General features: G+C 45.0%; 1 protein-coding gene across 2 annotated transcripts in view; it reads right to left on the bottom strand.

Annotated features, from left to right (window-relative positions):
- Nucleotides 1–15,395, bottom strand: part of ACOT11 (acyl-CoA thioesterase 11) — a 61,624-nt gene that overhangs the window by 2,276 nt on the left and 43,953 nt on the right. For both annotated transcript variants that reach the window (XM_081195396.1, XM_081195397.1), the window contains 9 exons: nt 14,781–14,937; nt 11,320–11,439; nt 10,741–10,885; nt 9,921–9,976; nt 4,132–4,198; nt 1,546–1,629; nt 1,152–1,285; nt 569–700; nt 140–266 (listed from right to left, as the gene is read on the bottom strand). In XM_081195396.1, coding sequence (XP_081051522.1) covers nt 140–266; nt 569–700; nt 1,152–1,285; nt 1,546–1,629; nt 4,132–4,198; nt 9,921–9,976; nt 10,741–10,885; nt 11,320–11,439; nt 14,781–14,937 — 1,022 coding nt within the window. The remainder of the gene's footprint in view (nt 1–139; nt 267–568; nt 701–1,151; nt 1,286–1,545; nt 1,630–4,131; nt 4,199–9,920; nt 9,977–10,740; nt 10,886–11,319; nt 11,440–14,780; nt 14,938–15,395) is intronic.

The raw sequence follows: 15,395 nt of genomic DNA, 5'->3' as shown, positions 1-15,395 counted from the left end.
TGCCCAAAACCTGGAAATGGAGCAGAATCATTGCGTAAGTAGGGAAAGGGGATCCATGGGACAGTCCCCATAATCCATGTTCAAACCGAGCCACTATCACTCATTCCTCTGCTGCACTTTTAGAAAGCTAAATGCCTACCTTAGTGAGCTCATCTGTTTCCTGCCAAATACAGAAGCCAGAACACAAGGTCTCCCCACGGGTATACTCTGGTTTTGCTGGATGTGTTGGCAGTGTGACAGATCTGAATGCTACAACATATGGATCACTGGAAAGAAAGGAAACCCAGTTAGAACAAGTGCACTGAACTTTCCCCTCTGCTTTGAAGTTCACCATGCCCACAACAACCCCCAAAGAAACCTTGTTCTGCTTACTCAATAGGCTGAACCTGCCCTCAGCCAGCTTCGCTCTTGCCTTTAGCTTTTGTTCAAAACTGGTGAAATGAAGTTTGCAGAAGGGATTTTGAAAGGCCACCTGGGCACTGGTCTCTTTACAGATATGTGTGTGCACCATATCTGAAGCGGAACAGACGCCCTAGAAGTTGCAGGGGAGAGATGTTTGGCAACATACCCTTTGCTGCAAGGCTTCCTTTGTGACACGAGGATGACGAAGTCCTGAGGCTTGTTTTCCTCGCTCATAGTATGGCTAACAACATGATAGATCATGTCCTCTTTATCAACTTGTTGGACAAGTTCAGAACTCCTGCAAAAAGGGAAATCAGAAGGTGAACAACTGGAGATGACAATTGCCCTTTCGCATCTGGCTGGCCGCTGTGTGATACAAGATGCTGAACTTTGACCAGGAGACCTTATCTTAGGTTCTTATATTTGTGCAACCGCAACAATAAAGAGCAACAAGAGCCAATTGGATAACTTTTGGGAGTGATCAAAGTTGTGAGGGCATAAAGGAGGAGGCCTGGTACTGTGTCTAGTATCATTGGTAGAGTAGCTTGATAACCTCAGATCTGAGTTATGCTGAGATTCTACATGAGCACAGAAAAGAAAGTACACAGAATCTACTGTTCCAAGAATCTCAGCTTCTGGGTTTGTTTGTTTTTAACTGCATGAGCAGAAAGATCTCTTAAACTATGAGAATGGGAATTGGGGACACCATCCCTAACTAAAAAGCAATTGTTAACCACCAAAGTACTTACGCATAATGATTGTCCCATTCGTGCCTGTGTCGCAGGTCCGAGAGCAGCAGAAAGGCCTGCATTGCATCAATGCAGATGGTCATCTCTATTCGGATAGAGAGGAATTTGTCCTCTTCCAGTGTGTACATCTTGACCTTAGAGAGCGAAGGCAGGGGTGATTAAAACCACAAAAATGGCACTTCCAACAAAAAATATCTACATTCCAGTTCAATGCAAATGTAGCCCAACAAGTTTCATTGTATACACAATTCACGAGAACAAAAATAATAGTGCTTGCAGTCTGAAAACCATGATTCCTCCCACAACAAAGATACAATGGGATGAGATGCTTGGATACTTGACTTCATGTTTTGCATTTTAGACTGAACAGTTGCTTGAGGATGGGGTCAGCTACCTTGTCTCTTTCGGAGGTAAGCACCCAGTTGGCCTTTGCTACTAATGTCTTCAGTGCAGTAACATTGTTGTAACTCAGGTAAACCTGCATTTAAAAAAAACACAAGAAAATAGCCCATCAAAAAGAGCTTCTAGTTGTAATGTGTCCAGCACCAGCATGACCTTTTCCCATTTCTTCCTCTCACTGTTCCTCTTATCCTTATTAAATTACACACTGGTGTGCAGGGACTGCTGTGAACTTCTCTCTATTATTGTAAAGTATTGAGGGTCCTAGTACATGTTGCTTGCTCTAGAAATAAAAGACAGTGATGGGGACTTCATTCCACTTTAAAACTTTGCCTTATATGCTCTTTCTGACATGGAGTTCCATGAAATAGTTTTGATCCCAGAGATTTCACAATTCTGAAATCTTGGAATTTTTTAGCAGAATTAGCCAGACTTTATATAATTTATTTAGAAGTTGCAGGGAGTTGAGTGCTAGGAGTCAGTGAGGACTCTGCACTAATAAAGCTTGCAAAAATAAAAACATCTTCCTCTTCCATTTCCAATTGCTCCTCCATCCACCCTGGCAAATGGCCCCTATACTTCGTGGAGCCTCCTTTATACCATCTAGTATAACCAAGTTCCTGTCAAAATATTCACAACTTCAAACAAAACTTCCTTCCACAAGAAGATTGTAAAGGGTCTTCCTCTTTCCCACCCCTTAACCTGCAGAATATATTAAGGCAAGAGAGTCCGATTTACTTTCCATCAAGTGTATTTCTTTGTTGAGGAATGGGGGAATTCTAGAGGTGCCAAATACTGTTCACATTTTGATAACGAAATACATCTTAGCAACTCTCTCCACTGTTCTTAAACTTATTCACTGGCTCCTAGTTGGTTTCCAGGCCTAATTCACTGATGGTTTTAACTTTTAAAGCTTATTTGGAAGTCTTGCGCAACAAACCTGCTTCTCTCCCAAATTGGGACTGTTTTTGAGACAAGGCAAGTGATGGAAAAACAATGTAATGTCCTCACAAACAAATCAGAATGAATACTGAACTGAATAAATAGCCTAACCATCCCCCAAACTTGGTTGAGCATTCATCATAATTTGTTTTGAGCAGTCATCTTGAAGTGACTTAGGATAAGAACCTTCTAAATAATAGTCCATCTCCTTAAACACCTAGGCAGATCTTCAGTCATCACCAGAAGCTCTGCCACCACCTTTGGAAGCAAGCTAGGAGGGCAATAAGCTGAAGGCCTTCCATCAGTGGTATGGAATTCCTTCCCAGCAAGGCCCAAAATAGCCTTCTGAAGGTATTAAGAAGTTTATGAAAGCCTTTGGGGGAGAGAGAAAGAGTGTTTACATGGAATGTGATGATATTTTCTTGCGTTTATTCTGTTTTACTTTTCTCTTGCATCAGCTGCCTAAGAGACCTGCTGTCAGACTGAAGGAGGTATAAGTAAATATTTTAAGCAAACAAAAAGTAAACCATGGGTTTAACAAATCAAATGCTCTAACTTTAATCACCAGCCAAGGTTTCAGTGGGTTTTGTCCTGATTGCATAGCAACAGACACATGTCCGCTTCTAAATATCTAATTTCCCAAGGTACAGGCAAAATGTCATGTCTGGCTATAAAGCCAATATAGAAGCTACCTGGAGGCCAGCTTGCATTCTGAGACAACAGCATGGAGCCTCCTTCCTGTAGAAAATGGCTACTAGTTGCGAGGGCTATGTTACCTCCAATATCAGAGGCAGTATGACTCTGAATGCCATTTCCAATGAATCACAAGTGGGGATGACACTACTGCACTCACATCCTGCTTTTGGGCTTCCCCAAAACACCTGGTTAGCCACAGGTTGATGAACTAGATGGGCTACTGGCTTGATCCAGCAGGGCTTTCCTACCGTTCTAAACCAACACACAAAGCTTCCTAACTTTTTCTTTGCTCATGAGTAGCATTTCTCGTTCCCTCCCACAAGGGAGCCCTTATTCCTTAAGACATCTGAGGCACAAACAAGTTCCATGGCAGGTACGGTTAAGTTTTTGGGCCTGGGGGCAGCAGTCCCCCTTGGTCAACCTTCTCAGGGAAGTATGCAGATGGCGAGTATGTCCAAAAATGGGCACCTCCCATTGGCACACCCACACTTGTACACAGATGGGACTCACAACACACACCCCAAGCTGATTTGTGCAGATCAACTGATGGGGGAAGGGGTTATTGTCCACTCTACACCCATCAAATGAACTTTCTGATAACTAAGGATTTTTGTTAGGGGAGGGCAGGACTTTTATTGGGGGGGCATAACCGATGTGATTGGTCAGTTAAGTATCTCTATTGTTTTACTTGATGGGGGGGAGCTGCTCCCATGCGGCTATGCCCATGGGTGGGCGTAGAAACTAGTCTACTGTACAAAGGTAAAATCCACATTTGTTGCTCTGTGCACTTCTGCTTTTGGCACCACCCACCATTGTCATGTGGCCCCTGCAAGGCTGCTCCACGGGGAATGTGGCCCTCCTGCTTTGGAGGAGTCTAAAGGCCCCCTGAGATGCAGATGTTAGCAACTTGTGGAGCACCAAGCAACCTCCACGTTTATTTTACCTTATTGCTTTGATCCCAAGGCACAGACAAAGGTACTTCTGTATGCTTGCAGGAAAAGACGTATTTTCTGCAAAAAGGAAAAGAATGCATCGGTTACGCTGAATGTTGACTGTCAACAAAAGGTAATTAAAAAACGCTCCTCATAAAATTGGCACTAGAAAGTGACCTTCCAAAGATATTATCTAAAAGAAATAGGTTATCTTGTTTTTACATTGTCTTGTTTTTAAGTATAGCTTTTAAATTAGCCACCAGACTGAATCCAGGTATGTGCAGAAGAAGGGAGAATAAATCTTTTGGTTCAACAGAGACTCGCTGGGCAAGCTAGCTATATGGTCATCACAGAAACATAGAAATGATGAAGGTTAAATACCCTTAGGGAAATCTGCATAGGATACAGAGGCAGGAGTCATTCATTTTCAGCCAGATCAGATTGGCATGTTACCAGATCTGGGATCTGGGCCCTCAATTTCCACGTGTGATTAGAATCACATGAGGAAGAGCAGGAAGGGTGGCTGGCTCACAAAGCGCCGCATACCCACTTTTCTCTGCACACTGGGAGAGCAAACTGACTGCAGCAGGAGCCTGTTGCACTCATGGTGCCTCTCTGCATGATCAGGACTCTAAATTGCACAGGAAGCCTCCACAGGTGCAGCAAGTTCCTGCACCTGGAGGACAGCAAGGGCAGGCACAGGGACACACAGAGGAGTTCACCCCCACTTTCCTCATCATATGAGGAGGAGAATACCTGACTGCCAGTTTAATCGAGGCACTCTAGAGCAAGCTAGTTACACAAGATAGTGGTGTCAACATCTCTCTCTTTTTGTACACAAGTATTATTCCTTATTATTAGTCCTTTTTCGCAATAATTCATATAGTTCTCCTTACAAAACTTCTTGCAACCCTACAAGCGATGTCAATTGATTACAATTGTCTTTCAAATATATCATAAATTTCTTCCAGTCTTTCAGGAAAGTCTGGTCTTGCTGGTTCCAAATTTTCCCAGTTAATTTTGCCAACTCGGCATAGTCCATCAGTTTCATCTTGCACTCTTCTTTTGTTGGTAGTTCTTCTTGCTTCCATCGCTGGGCTAATAGTATTCTTGCTGCAGCAAAAATCCTTTTTCAAATTATTCTCAGGCCCGTCAAAAGGGAACAAATCAAAGACTGGTAAATACTCCCCAGCTGAGAGCAAGTATGAGATTATAGATGTGTTAGGGAACACTGTGCTAGTTAGGATCTGGGATACCTTTTATCTCTACTGTAGGGCACATTGTGTATTCAAGGTATAGTTTTGGGTTTGTTTTTCAGTTAAGTGAATTCCTTTGCTTGCAATCATTTTTGGCAAAATCTGTCTTGGTTCATTCTGGCCTTTTGCTGGTGCTAGGGAGTGAAGGCAGGCAAACACCTCGAGAAAATCACATTCAGGTTCGCTCTAACACACCACAATCACAGGTATTGACTTCTTTCATATGTGGATCAAGAGGCCCACTTGCGAATAACTACTTATGCAACTTCCTGCCACATCCCCCAACACAGAGTGCCCTAGATTCCTTTTCCCTAGTTGCAGGGTTAAAGTCAGAAGTATCACCTAATTGCACTAAAATAAAACCTTGCACAGGATACAGCATCTCTCAAATTTAGACGCTGCTATTAAATTTGGGTCTATTTTCAGAGAGGATTTGCTGCACACAGGTGAAATGTAATGGGATTTAATGTAGGGGCTTGAGGAAATGGAAACTGGTTAGTATGGTGTGCGTGACTTGGCTTGGTAGAGTGCATTTCGGCTATAGAACCAGCAGTAGCCTTGGACTCAAGTGACAGAAAAATTGCTTAGTGCTAACAGCAGGCCACTGGCAGTCACAAGATGCTCTTGTTCTTTGCTCAACTGTATCACTCCCATACAATCTCATTATCAGGACCTAAGATAAGGAAATGAGAAGGAGGAGAGATCTGACTGATAACAACTGATCTATGACCTTCAAGGTGACAGAGCCAAGGTAAAGTGGTCCAAAGTACCCAATAATAAACGGTCTCGCCTTGGCAAGCCATGTGACTTAGACCAGACATTTTAAAGTTCTTAGGAAGAGGAGATCAGGCAGAACAAAGTCCACAGGTTTTGTGGAACAAGGAGATTCAGGTACATACACAAAATGCACACTTGCACATCAGTTCTCGAGAAAAGGAATTTGCTCATATTCCTTTCTCCCCCATATTAAAAGGCACCCATGGAGCCCCAGCATCATAAACAGAATATTTGGTCATATAATATATAGTAAGTTACAGACATTACTATTTAGATTGCAAGCCTTCCATTACAGTTCTATTCTGTGTTTCGTATCAAATAATGCTCTGTGTGTGTGTGTTTAGGAGTTTTAAAAATAAATAAATACTTCTAATAAATTCCCTGGATTTGCAGCTTGCAAGACCAGCCCTAACGCAAGATGAAGTAAAATCATGATCTTGGGACACAAATCTGAACAACCCCTTTTAAATCGCTTAGAGACAGGATGGGGAAGCTGTGGCTCTCTGTATGCTGTTGGATGGGAGTTGTAGTCCAGCAGCATTTGGAGGGCTACAGGTTCTCCTCCCTGACTGAGGGCACCTCAATTCAGCATGCACCAACCTGATCCTCCTGCAGCTGTACTGAAAAGAGAGGGAAATGGTACCTCCAAGCTGAAGTATGTTTGCAGTCTCTCACTCACGCACACATGCAAACAGAGCAGATGTTTTAAGAGTAAAGGAAGCACAATCTAAAAGCTGTTTGTAGTGGCAGAGACCATTTCTCCCGAATGTGCTTTATGCTGAAGCACCTTCCCTTCCACTCAGACACCATAGCTAGGTGGCTAGGCTGATGTCATGCATTGGTGTGGGCCAAAACTTTGCTTAGCAACCCACCAGCTGCAAGATAGGGTTATGGTAAGCCCCGACCAGGGTGAGGGGGCAGTGGGAGGGAGGGATATATGCACTCCTGGGAGGGTGAAAGTTGCACAAGTGCCTTATTGAGCTTCTGTGGCTTCCAAATATATTGTAATCACAGCAAAACAGGCCCCCGTGTGGTTTTCAAGTGTACTACAAATGCTTTCCCCAGAAGAAGGCTCTTTGTGGGTAAAAGAAATATCGAACGTGAAGCAGCCCCATAACAGAAATCAGGACTTATTCAACTTTCTCTGTATCCACCACAGACGACACAAGGAGGCCCTCCAAGTGACAATCTGGTCATTGCCTTGATGGTGAGGATTACACATGCACTTCTGAACCCCTACTAGCAGGCAGCAGGCAGGTCTGAGGTGAGGTGTGGGGCTTCTGTGGTCCCTGTGTATGTGCTCTGTCTAGAATGACAGAAAAGAACAGATTGCAGGAGAGTTCTGTGTGGCAGGATATTGAGAGCTAAGCTACCAGCAAGGATGCAGAAGCCACAGGCCTCAGTCTCTACACCAGTACACAGAAACATCGGAAGCTGCCTTATAGAGAGTCAGACCAATGGTCTATCCAGCTCAGTATTGTTTATACTAAATAGCAGCAAGTCATCCAGGATTTTAGGCAGGGAACCTTCCCAGCACGAAGAAGCTGGAGAACTGAATATGGTACCTTCTGCATGTAAAATAGATTATTTACTATTAAGCTACAGCGCCCCCCCAATGAAAAATTAGTTCTTAGTTCCTTGACTTGTAGGGGGTTTTTTCACACAAGGGTGGAGGGCAACACAAACTTTATTTTAATACTGTTTTCAAATTAAAGTTTTTTTGCAAGGTACAATGCATCTTTGAGTTGAGCATCTCTTAAGTATGCATATGCAGAAAGTTTTATTAGCTTTTAAAAAAAAAACATTTCCCCCTAATAAAGATTTTAGAAAAGCTTTAGAAGAGTAAAGGTTACTATTGTGAAAATTTGTGACCTGTCCTACACCCCAAGGTCCCAGTGCAGGTTAAAGTAAAATGGTAAAAACAATTTAAAACAACTTGCAATCACAGAAATAAGGTGGGTCCTAAAAAAGATGGGCCAGAGAAACAAAGGAGACAGGCAGACACCAGAGACCACAGCTACTCACCAGTTACCTCGTGAAGTTGTGGCATATTTAAACCTGAGGCTATCCTGAACTGACTCTTCTCCCCACCACAGAAGTGTATTTCATTCTAAGTAGGCTTTGCAGTAATCGGCACTGCTGCTCAGCCAAGCATTTTGTATATCCCCCCAATGATTAGGATAAATAAAGTTATGCTGTAGATTATTTGACTGCTCTGCCTGCTGCGCTCTCCTGATAGGATGATGTAGCTGCGGTTCACTAGCAGGCACATGAGAATGACAGAGACAAATGGCCAAACCACCGAGATGCCAGAAAAGAGGGGACTCCTGAGCAAGGAAGGTGCCACGGACCCCTAAGTCAGAGCATTCTAAGCACTGCTCATGATGCTCTGGCAGCCTGCCTTATTCTTCCCTGCCGTCTTTCGCTGCTCTCAAGAGAGCGCATTGATCTGGTGTTAATGCTCCGAGAACTGTGGCCTTAAGGATAATGCATGCGGTCTCAGTCTGTGTTCTGCAATAAATTATGAATTAGAGACAACCAAAGAACAAGGCTATAAATACGCTATGAGGTTTTAGTGACATAACAGGAGGCAAACTGGAAGGGGCTCTGATGTCACCGCAAGGCAAAACTAGAATCAGAATGAAAACAAAGAGCTGGGCGAGGGTTTGTTTTATAAATAGGACTGGCTTTAGAAGAAAGGAACCGACTGAGAATGGGGGGGGGGGGACATTTCTCTGAGCTTTGCTGGTCACTTTTCCCAGCTTTCCCTTTCTTCCATGAAAACTTAACACTTTCGTTCCTACCAAGTTTTTACCTTTCTGACAAATTTTGCTACCAGAACACAATGGGCCAGATATGGGCCAGTGAAATTCTTGCGATTGCCTTTCCTTCCCTACATTTTCAGCAAGCGTATTTTGCATCAAATTTAGTAATCAGCACAGAATATAGATTCTGAAGGATCTTAACACTTGCAAAAAAAATTAAAAAGCGAATTTGTATCCTCCTTCATTGTGGAAACAGGCTTGCGATCAAACCAGCAGTGCCCATAAAAAACTCCAGCGCTGAAGAAATGGAGTCCGTGTGCCTTGCCTCATTTCCAGTTATGCCATGACTGCATTCCGGCCAGGCAGTGCTGTTCAACCCACCATCCTCCTATTCCAAAGGTTTAATGTCAACCTATTTGCAAGGCCAAAGTTCAACCTTAGAATGTGAAATAATTACAAAAAAAGAAGTGTGTGTCTGAGCATGTGCAAAGTATGTGTCCCTTCCTAGGAAGGAAATAGGAGAGAAACCCAGGCACGCTGTTCTGAATGCACATAAGAGATTTCGCCAGTGAGATCTAAAAGTTGTCCGTTACTGACATCATCAGAATGAGTCAAAAGACAGAGCTTAACTCTGTCTTTTGTTTTTTGGAAATGGCCTATTTAAAGTCAATTTAGATAAATTCACAAGAAACACCTCATCCTCACTCCTACCTCCTTCCCCTCAAAATCATCTCCATTTGGTAGCTGCTACCTCTGCTGTTTCCAAGAACGCCACCATGGGCACTTTGCTGAGCCATGGAGAAGAGCAGAAACACTACCTGTGGATCAAATCCAGGGGCCCCATGTGCAGGAAGACCTGCTGACACGTAATTGTTTCAGTCTACAACATATGAATACAATTCTACTGCAGGAATGTACCAAGAGGGAGGAGGAATCACATATGGTCCTAGTTATGGAGAGAGCGATGCTAGGAAGTTGCCAGAATAATACTTTTTCACTTACCTGTCCAGTCTGATTTTTTTCCTAGCGCTAGCTTCTTTGAATCGTCTTTCTCCATCCTGTTAAAGGGAAATAAAATGGATGGATGACTTTTGGAAGACATATGAAGCATGCATAGGAACAAACAAAGCGAGGCTTTAAACTAAATAGATGGGCCAGATGTTAAGAGTTTAACTCAAAAGCGTTTAGGTTGCCCTGCTTTTCCTGCAGTAAAAAATTATGGGCCAGAAAAGATCACCACTACGGCTGGATCCACGGACAAATAGGATCAACACCGTGAACTGGTATCTGCAAAAAAAGTTGCAGCACAGAATGCTCCAGTCAGTTAATTAGACTTTTTAAGTGTCTCTTCCCCGCACCCTGGTGTAGTCTAAAAAGTTGCCTTAATATATATATTTTGCAAACCCTGGGGTTCCCTCTCAATATTTCCCTCTTCTGTGTGAGATGTGTCATTTTGACTACACAAGCAGTGGTACTAATGCCTGAACATAAGATATAGAAGGAATGATATTCTCCCCCCCCCCATGCAACCATTTTGCGTGCGTCCAATTGATGTGTGACCACTGACCATCTGGCCTTGAATGGCGCTATATAAATAATACTAATAATAAATGGTGGTCCTCGTGCTATTGCACACCTTCCTTAAGAGATTTCTTCTTACTTCTAAGCTGACACAAAACAAATTTTCGCTGTTTCCCCAAGGAGAAAGCTGGTTTTGCATGGCTAACATGCTACAGTGTGCAGCTGAGTGAGTTCATGCAGGGTTACCAAATTTGATTCAGGACCACAATCCATCACTCTCAAAGCCATTGCTGCTTCTTACCCCAGGCTCTGGTTTCAGCATTGGAAGTGTGCGTGGCTGACCCTCATCATTCAATACCACAAAGGTCATGAAGGCACTGTTGATGTGTCTTCGGCTGACTTCCATTTCATGTCGATAAGCCTCTACACACACCCCAACCTCCATGCTGAAATTAAGAACAAGACATTTATTTTTTAGCTGGCACAGATCAAAGTATATGTAGAACTGTGACAAGCAGGAATAGATTCCATTTTTTATTTAAAGGGCCTTTTTGTTAACTCCACTTCTTTTGGACTTGTGAATTTATCCAAATTGATTTTAAATAGGCAGTCCCCCCCCAAAAAAAAGTGCTGTTTTTATTTATTCACAGACGAGTTAAGCTCTGTCTTTTGATTCATTCGGAAGATGTTAGTAACTGACAACTTTTAGATCTCATTGGTGAAATCTCTTATGTGCTACATAGAGGGGGAAAGTAAAAGAAAATAAAACACCAAAAGCTTCAATCTGTCATCTTCCTGTTCAATGACTTTGCATTTGTTCTAGTGGATCATAAAATGGTCTAATTTATACAAGTGAAGTAAGTTTTCTGAAAGGCAATACCTGTTCTTGAATGCATTGTTGACAATGGCCTTGAACAGGAGGCGGTCCCCCACCTGAGATGGTCCCCTGAAATGGAACATTTCGATTGTCTTCAGGGTGGGGTGAGCGTGGCACAATCGGCTAGGAAAGAGAGAGTATATTATGAGCACTGAAAAATCGAAACCAGTATTCTTCTGCAGGACAAAATATCCAAATACTACTTCCAACTAGTAATGGGTAAGCTGTACTCTCACACAAGAGATATGATCAGTTCTCCATTCACAAAACAACACATTTTTACCATGACACAGCGAGAGTCAGACCTAGGCTATCCAGCAACGGTCAAGCCCACACCATACATTTTAAAGTGCATAGCTTCCTCCAAAGACACCTGGAAACCATAGTTTGCAAAGGGTGCTGGGAATTGTAGCTCTGTGAGGGGTATACGATAGTACCCAGGAAGCCATGCACTTTAAATGTGCAGTGTGGATGTGACCTTATTTTCCCTCTGGCTCGTTGCTGTGGAGAAGCTCTTTCTCAATCCATGAATACACAGGGAGTCCCTAAAAATGAGGGAGTTTGGGAAGCTTGGGAAGTGCCCAATTTACCGTATTTTTCGGACTATTGGACGCACCGGTCCATAGGACGCACCTAGATTTGGGGGGGGGGGGAAATAAAGGGGAAAAAAATTTATCCCCCCCCAGGCGCGGGGCTGGGGCGGGGAAGCCCGAGCTTCCCCCTCCCCCAGAACAGGACTCAGAGCCATGCCGAAGCTACGCGCAGCTTTGGCATCGCTCTGGGAGCTTGCGGGGCTGGGGGAGGAGGAAGCCTTCCGCCAGCCTCCAAACCAAGTCGGGGGACAGCGGGAATGGCGCGCTATTCCGCGACCTGATCTGGAGGCTGGGGGTGGGAGAAGCAAGCCTGCTTCTCCCCCCCACCATCCCCACAACCTCCAGATCAGGTCGGGGAATCGCGGGATGGCAGCGCTCCGCCATCCCGCTATTCCACGACCTGATCTGGAGGCTGGGGGTGGGAGAAGCAAGCCTGCTTCTCCCCCCCCACCATCCCCACAACCTCCAGATCAGGTCGGGGAATCGCGGGATGGCAGCGCTCTGCCATCCCGCTATTCCACGACCTGATCTGGAGGCTGGGGGTGGGAGAAGCAAGCCTGCTTCTCCCCCCCCCCACCATCCCCACAACCTCCAGATCAGGTCGGGGAATCGCGGGATGGCAGCGCTCTGCCATCCCGCTATTCCACGACCTGATCTGGAGGCTGGGGGTGGGAGAAGCAAGCCTGCTTCTCCCCCCCCACCATCCCCACAACCTCCAGATCAGGTCGGGGAATCGCGGGATGGCAGCGCTCTGCCATCCCGCTATTCCACGACCTGATCTGGAGGCTGGGGGTGGGAGAAGCAAGCCTGCTTCTCCCCCCCACCATCTCCACAACCTCCAGATCAGGTCGGGGAATCGCGGGATGGCAGCGCTCTGCCATCCCGCTATTCCACGACCTGATCTGGAGGCTGGGGGTGGGAGAAGCAAGCCTGCTTCTCCCCCCCACCATCCCCACAACCTCCAGATCAGGTCGGGGAATCGCGGGATGGCGGCTCTGCACCTCCCCGCTGTCCCCAGCTTTTGGGTGCAGGCTGCTGCCCGCAAGCCTTGCGAGCCCGCAGGACATCCCACCGGGCTTGCAAGACTTGGGATAGCTTCCTGAAGCCTGGAGACTGAGAGGGGTCGGTGCGCACAGACCCCTCTCGCTCTCCAGGCTTCAGCAAAAGCCTGCATTCGCACCATAGGACGCACACACATTTCCCCTTCATTTTTGGAGGGGAAAAAGTGCGTCCTATAGTGCGAAAAATACGGTAAGTTTCCCTTCATCTCTCTTCTTCACAAACTTATGTCATCCAGATCCCCAGAATTAAGTGTCACTGTGTCACCTACAGGAAAGCAGCTAGCTTGTCTCTGCTAACAGGGAAGGGCGATCTTTGGCACTGCTCAAAGCTTTGGACCCTAAACAATTACACAAGGAAGGCTACCAGTGCTACAACAAACTGTTCCCGGTGAAGAGAGATGCAGTGCATCTGCTTAATTATGGGGAGAAGGCAAAGGTTAGGCACACCAGCCTCAGCCAGAGTGAAGTGCATAAAGAGAGATGCCTTTCTGCAGCAGCCAGGGAAATATTTGGGCAGGGCCACAATCCAGCATGCAATCTGAATGCAAAAGGCCCCAAGTTCAACCCCTGGAATCTCTAGGCAGGGCTGGGAAAGACTCCTCTCTGAGGCCCTGAAGATCCAGGGCCAATCAGTATAGATGATACTGAGCTGGACAAACCAATAGTCTGACTTGATATAAGGCAGTGTATATGTTCTCCTCACTAGAGCAACAACTCATAGAATTTACTTTCGGAAGTAGAAATGTAAATAGGCAGAGTAGGCACCAACCTACGAGCCCCACATCTTTAGGGGTCCCACTAAAAATGGATCAAAATAATACTGATCTTGAATGAAAATTACAATCAAGCTTTCTCAGCTTTAGAAGATAATTTGCAAGGGACCCCAAGATTTCAGCTGCCTAGGAGTCTCCACATGGTTTAATCCAGCACTCTTGAGGGGGACTGTTTTCTTTTAGTCTATCTGAACCAGTGGAACTTGTTTCAATGAGGAATCTCTGTCTTGTGGGACAGCAGTTAAAATAAGTCCTGCTTGGCTTCTGCAGTACCAGAGAAAGATATGGGATGGCATTCTACTACGTTTTACGCAGAACAGACCTGCTGAAATGAATGAATATGACTAAGTTAGGTTCATTAATGTCAACGGGTCTTCTCTCAGTAAAACTTAGTTAACTACCACCCAGGATGTCTAAACCATTAGGATGCCTCGTCCATACCCTTTGAAACCAGGATGTTGCTATAACTGGCTATAATGTGTGTTATGGTGCTGTGCAGGCCTAGTCAGAAGTTCTATGGAAAGGAGCTAAACATTTGCCAATGGGCAAGGGCTGTAGCTCCAGTGCAGAGCAATTGTCTGCACCCAGAAGGTGCCAGGTACAATCCCTGCGTTGCCAGGTACGACTAGGAGATGCCCATTCTGAAATCTTGGGGAGATGCTGCCAGTCAATGTAGTGACAATATTGGGCTAGGGTTGGAGCAATAGTCTGATTCGGCATAAGGCAGCTTCCTATGGTCATCAAGAAACATTGCTAAATTTTGGTAAGTAGGTAACTAAATAGGTGTTAGAGAGCAATGCTTTCAATGATTCCTGAAGGACAGTTTTACAACTATGGAAGCAATAACACCTCTGTTATTAGTAAATGATGGAACAGAAGTACTCCAATGAAAAGAGTAGACGTCATAGTGACAAACACATCTCTTCATATGGAGGCCAGTCCTAACCATGCACAAAGTAGGAGTTGCAGGGTCCAAACTTAAACAGCCAGGTAGCACCATCCTGCCTAGTTCTTCCCCCCCAAACCAAGTAGACCACCTTGCCGCTATTGTGGCCACATTTTCCATCCAGGCCATGATCTGTCCTCCAAATGTGTTCCCCTGGTGGTTGGCATGTGGGGGCAGGATGAGTTCCACACTTTCCACTCTGGTCTTTTCTGCAGGTACCATCATGCCACACTCTCTGTTCTCAAACTCTGGTAAGAAAAAAAAGGACACAATTTTATCAGAGAGGTGTCTGGAGAGGAACAATCTTCTCAGGGTTGAATCCCCACACCCTTTCCAGAGCCACAGTCTGGCAGGGAAGTGGGCAGGAACTGCTGCAGAATTATCCGGCACAAGAAGGACACAATGGTTCCTGATTACAGCATACAACCCTAGGAAGCCATGGACAGTCAGCATTTGTGATAAACTGGGATGTGTCTAAATGAATAAACTGGTAGGAATGCAGATACCAGGAGCTAGGAAACAAGTGGCAGCAAGTGTAATACAGTGGTTAAAAGTGTTAGAAACTGGGAGACCAGGGTTCAAATCCCCATTTGGCCATGAAGCTCACTGCATCTCTGCCTCTGCAGAGGGCCTTCTCGGTAGTGGCGCCCTCCCCGTGGAACGCCCTCCCACCAGATGTCAAAGAGAACAACAACTACCAGACTTT

Source organism: Podarcis bocagei, assembly GCF_964188305.1.
Source record: "Podarcis bocagei genome assembly, chromosome: 5".
NCBI classification, from domain to species: domain Eukaryota; kingdom Metazoa; phylum Chordata; class Lepidosauria; order Squamata; family Lacertidae; genus Podarcis; species Podarcis bocagei.
The sequence above is the reverse complement of the archived record's forward strand: the minus strand, read 5'-3'. Positions and strand labels throughout refer to the sequence as shown.